This window comes from Sinocyclocheilus grahami, unplaced genomic scaffold, assembly GCF_001515645.1.
Source record: "Sinocyclocheilus grahami isolate Dianchi unplaced genomic scaffold, SAMN03320097.WGS_v1.1 scaffold128.1, whole genome shotgun sequence".
Taxonomy (NCBI): Eukaryota; Metazoa; Chordata; class Actinopteri; order Cypriniformes; family Cyprinidae; genus Sinocyclocheilus; species Sinocyclocheilus grahami.
This window is the reverse complement of record NW_015505307.1, coordinates 1,163,031-1,168,205: the sequence shown is the minus strand read 5'-3', so window position 1 is coordinate 1,168,205 and position 5,175 is coordinate 1,163,031. Positions and strand designations below refer to the sequence as shown.

At 34.9% G+C, this 5,175-nt stretch overlaps 1 protein-coding gene across 1 annotated transcript in view; it reads left to right on the top strand.

Moving 5' to 3' along the window:
• The window catches only part of LOC107590490 (formin-like protein 3), a 43,773-nt gene that overhangs the window by 12,445 nt on the left and 26,153 nt on the right, over positions 1 to 5,175 (top strand). The window contains exon 9 of the mRNA XM_016279243.1: positions 3,795 to 3,906. Coding sequence (XP_016134729.1) covers positions 3,795 to 3,906 — 112 coding nt within the window. The remainder of the gene's footprint in view (positions 1 to 3,794; positions 3,907 to 5,175) is intronic.

Sequence of the window (5,175 nt, the reverse complement as noted above, 5' to 3'; positions counted from 1 at the left end):
TATATATATAAATAATTTATTTATTTATTTGAAAGTAGTTTCTTATGCTCACCAAGTCTGCATTTATTTTAAAAATACAGTAAAAACTGTAATATTGTGGAATATTGTTACAATTTAAAAGAACAGCTTTCTATTCGAATATATATTAAAATGTAATTTATTCCTGTGATCAAAGCTGAATTTTCAGCATCATTACTCCAGTCTTCAGTGTCACAAGATTCTTCAGAAATCATTCTAATATGCTGATTTGCTGCTCAAAAAAACATTTATTAGTATTATCAGTGTTGAAAACAGTTGAGCTGCTTCATATTTCTGTGGAAATCATGATGCATTTTTATTTTCAGGATTCTTTGATGAATAGAAAATATAAATATTTTGAAACATTATAAAAGGCTTTACTGTCACTTTTGATTAATTTAACCCATCCTTGCTGAATAAAAGTATTACACTTTTCAATGTATCAATGCAAGTGTAGGCAATAGGCAGTGTTAGGTAGCTGGCAGTGTGGCAGCTCAGATCCATTATATTCATTATGACTACTTATCATGAGTCTTGATATAATTTAGAAAGTGTATGTCCTTATAATATGACAAACTCAAAGACTAATCTGCTGCCAGACACTTTTGAGGAGATTTTTAACACAACATCATTAGTAGCAGGGCTTTTATCCGGAGGACAGTTTTATTGCTTAGAGGTTGCTCTTTCATGTCTCTGGAGACTTAAGATGAGATCTCTGACTTTTAAATGCAGAATTTGGTGTCTTGAAAAATCAGGGCACACATGTGAAATATTAGATTACTGATTCTTCCTTTGCTCTTAGCTGATGTCTATATGATTCGTTTTTTTTCTGGCACAGGTATGGTTTTGCATATACAAAAGTCTGAGACCACGTGGAAAACCTTGTTTATTCAAACAGGAAATTATCAGAAAATATTCATTTTATGCCATAGAATTTCTTTACGTACGAATTATTTCAGATTCTGCTGATTGTATTTCTACGTCACTATTCAAATGAGCAATTTTGCATGTGAACTTTGCACAAGGGTCAGATTTTCATGCTACCACTGAAGCACAAGATGCTCTTTGAAACATCTCAAATTATCTCAGAAGAAGATGAGTGTTGCTGCCATTAAAGCTGAAGTATCAAATATGAAATCATTCTGTAATTTATGTAAATTCGTCACACTCTTTTTACTGATAAAGAGCATTTTCACTAATGATATTGGACCCACTATATGTGCGTTCTCATTTTTAATCATCTTTCATTCTTTCTTTTGTATAGAGAGCTATAGCTAATGGCTTTAAAGGGGTCATATGATGCGATTTCAATTTTTTCTTTCTCTTTGGAGTGTTACAAGCTCTCAATATAAATATTCTTTATAAAAGTTAAGAGTCTGCCACGCCTACCTAAAATGGCTCGTTCTAACACGCCCCCACATGTCTACGTCACGATGTGGGAAGATTTGCATAACGCCGCCCCGAATGTTCATGCAAAGAAAGAAGGCGTATCGTTTATTCTCGCTGTAGAATTGTTGTTGCCGCCGCATGTCGTGAAGGCGCTGTGTGTTTCATTGTGAAAGCGAAACTACTTTGTTTGGTCTTCCAAAAGAGGACGATATCCGCTTCGTCATGCCTGGAGCTGATCCGTGCTGGTCGCTGAGGAAATACAACAACTTCGTGCTGTGGATCGCCGGATCGGCTTTGTTTATAATGGGTTTTAATGTTTTTGTCTCGTCGCTCTGGGCAGACGGTATCACAATATGGTAAGGGGCGGAACATTTTCGTCAGATACTTGAGGTATTCGGCCAATCACAACGCACTGGATAGCTGGCCAATCACAGCACACCTCGCTTTTTTTTTAGCAACATCATATGACCCCTTTAAAGTGAACAGCACCCTTTGAGCCCAGTCCTTAAACAATGATGGAACCACAGTCTTCATAAATAAAGCATTCATAGTCCTCCATTTCAATGTATTTTCTTTCCTCCCACTTCATATACCACCCATAAAGAAAATAAATTGCTAATTGAAAACCTATGATTAGTGTCGCAATTACAGCTTAAAAACTTTTCATGTGGATCCAGCTGTTCAGCTGGTGGTGAGCTGCTGGAATCAGGAGTCTGAAGTCCTTGTTGGCTTCTGCAGCTCTGAGCAGTTTTTAATGCAGTCACACACTTAGGAAATAAGGCGAACAGCATATCATTTTACAAAGGTGGCACATAAAAGCACAAGGACAAAATTATATGTTAGTGCTTTTGTATAGATTTTAAAGTTACTTGAAAAACCACTAAATAAAATGCCTGTTTTGTTTTTTTTCATGATGTTAATGTCACACATTTATTATTTTGACAGTGTAGCATTTGTGTTTTTTTTATATATAGTTAAATAAATGGCTTTGAAATTGTCGTTGTACTAAAGCAAATTATTAAAATGTTAGGTAACACTTTTTTTTAGGTTCACAATTCTAAGGGCCAATTCTCACTATTAACTAGCATGTATATTACTAGCATATTGGCTGTTTATTAGTACTTATAAAGCATATTAATATACGCATTAATGCCTTATTCTTTTTCCTACCCCATACCTAAACTTAACAACTACCTTACTAACTATTAATAACAGCAAATTAGGAGTTTGAGGCAAAAGTCATAGCTAAAAGTTAGTTATTAGTGAGAATTGGACCTTAAAATAAAGTGAGACCAAATCTTACATTTACTTTTTTATTAAGAGGACAGCATATCAGAGATTAATAATGAAGATTTTTTTATGTTTTTTAAAGACATCTCTTGTGCTCGCGAAGGCTGCATTTGTTTGATCAAAAATACTGAACAAACAATGCTATTTTAAAATATTGTTACAATTTAAAATAACTGTTTTCTATATTAATATGTTTTAAACTGAATATGCTTAAAGTTTTTTTTAATAGTTTTGTAAAAAGAATATATACAGTATATATATATATATATATATATTACACAACTATAAAAAAAATATGTTAAGCATATTTTGTTAGTGTGCTATGTTAATTTTTAAATTTTCTCGCAAATCTTTGTGATTGTAAAATCAAGACCCACCCTTTATTTTTGTCTTGTCAAATATCACTCTTAAAAATAAAGGTGCTTCAAAAGGTTCTTCAAGCGATGCCATAGAAGAACCATTTTTGGTTCCACAAAGAACCATTCAGTCAAAGGTTCTTTAAAGAACCATCTCTTTCTTACCTTTTTATAATCTGAAGAACCTTCTTTTGCCACAAAGAACCTTTTGTGAAACAGAAAGGTTCTTCAGATGTTAAAGGTTCTTTATGGAACCATTTAGACAAAACGGTTCTTCTATGGCATCGTGAAGCACCTTTATTTTTAAGAGTGTAGACTGAATACCAGTTTGTTTCAAACAGGAAAAATAGGCTTAACATTGTAATTGTACCCTTGAACCTGGTGCCACTCAATCAAAGTGTGGATATGTCTCTGTAATGAGCATTATCCCAACCGCCACAGCTGCCATTATTCATACATTTTTTAAGTTTGCAACTGTGCAACAGCACAGTCAGGTTTATTAGGTGAAATGAAATTTCCATCAATTCAGGGTTTGTACAATGCAAATCAGCATGCATCTGGCCCTCCTTGGTTCGTATAGAGAAAGGTAATTAAGCACACAACCCTTTTGTCTTCAAAACGCTCTAGGAGTTTTTCATCGCAGGTGGGAAGAGCTGCCGTCAGGAGAGGTCGTTTCAAGTGTTGCTCAAGACTGAACGTTTATGTGTGTGTGTGTAACTTTATTATGTGTCGTCCCCACAGATATTTTCCTCAAAAGTTTCCCTGTGCAACCAAAAGAGCTCAAGGACAAATTGTTGATTATAAATGAAGAGGAAGGGGGTCTCTCCGACGAGCATATCGCCTCTCTCAGGAGGTAAGAGTTACATGGAGACAAAGCAGCCTGCCAAACTCCACACCTGACACAATAGTTCATCTCTTCACAAGTGGTGGCGCATGTGTATTTTAAGTAGGGCTGTTGTTTGATTAATTGTTGCTCTATGAACATGTGCAGATGTCGTGTTTTGCTGCTTTTTTCAGTATCACTTGGAACGAGTGCCACATTTTTAAGACAGCTTATCAACTTAAGTCAAGTTTAAAATGTGTACTGAATATGTATAAATTTCATGCTGATCCAAAGTAGTTTATGCTGATCTGGTGCATCTTTAACTGGTGCTGTGCTGAAATTTAATTTAGTTTTTCCGGTCAAAAATTGTCCTGTGGCTCAGTGGTAGAGCATTACGTTAGCAGCGCAAAGGTTGTGGGTTAAATTCCCAGGGAACACAAATACTGATAAAAAATTTATAGCCTGAATGCACTGTAAGTCGCTTTGGATATAAGTGTCTGCTAAATGCATTAATTTAATTTAATAAAATTTTTGTAAATCTCTCATATAGCATATATCCAAATCCTGGATTCAATCTTGTTGTCAACTTGTTGTCTTTCATTTAGCATAGATTTTGTATTTCTTTTGGAACTGGTTGGTCGTAGGCCTCATTGATCTGTGCTAACCTCATTTCTTGAGTGAAAAAAGCATCATTTGTGGATAGTTTTGGCAATGTTCATTCAAAAAATCAAAGTCCATAAAGTCTGATATGCAATTTTGTAGGTCGGTCATTTTTGAATGGAAACACTACTAGTTTAACAAGGTGTAAAAGATACAAAAAAAAGGGTGGGAGGGGGGTAGTCAAATAAGGTAACATTAACTAGCATTTTGGGAAAAAGAGAATCCTCTCCGGGTCAAAATGACCAGACCATGAGGGTTAAATGATAACTGTCTGTCATGGAGAAACGCACACATTTATGTTCACAAGATTTCATGGAACGTCTTCAGTATATCTGATAGCAAAACACATGATTCATCACATTTATACTATATCTGGGAGAACAGTGCATGATTTTGTCTGAATTTGATTTTATTAGAAATGTTTGTGCTTTATTAGTGTACAAACTCAGTTTGTCTGTTTTTATCTTTGGGTGCTTTAGCAACTTTAGCAATGATACGCTACCGTTCTAAGGTTTGAGGTCCATAAGATTTTTTAATGTTTTAAAAGAAGTCACTCATGCTCACCAAGGCTGCATGGATTTGATCAAAAATACAGTATGTAACGTCTCGGTTACGTATGTAACCCTCGTTCCCTGAAGG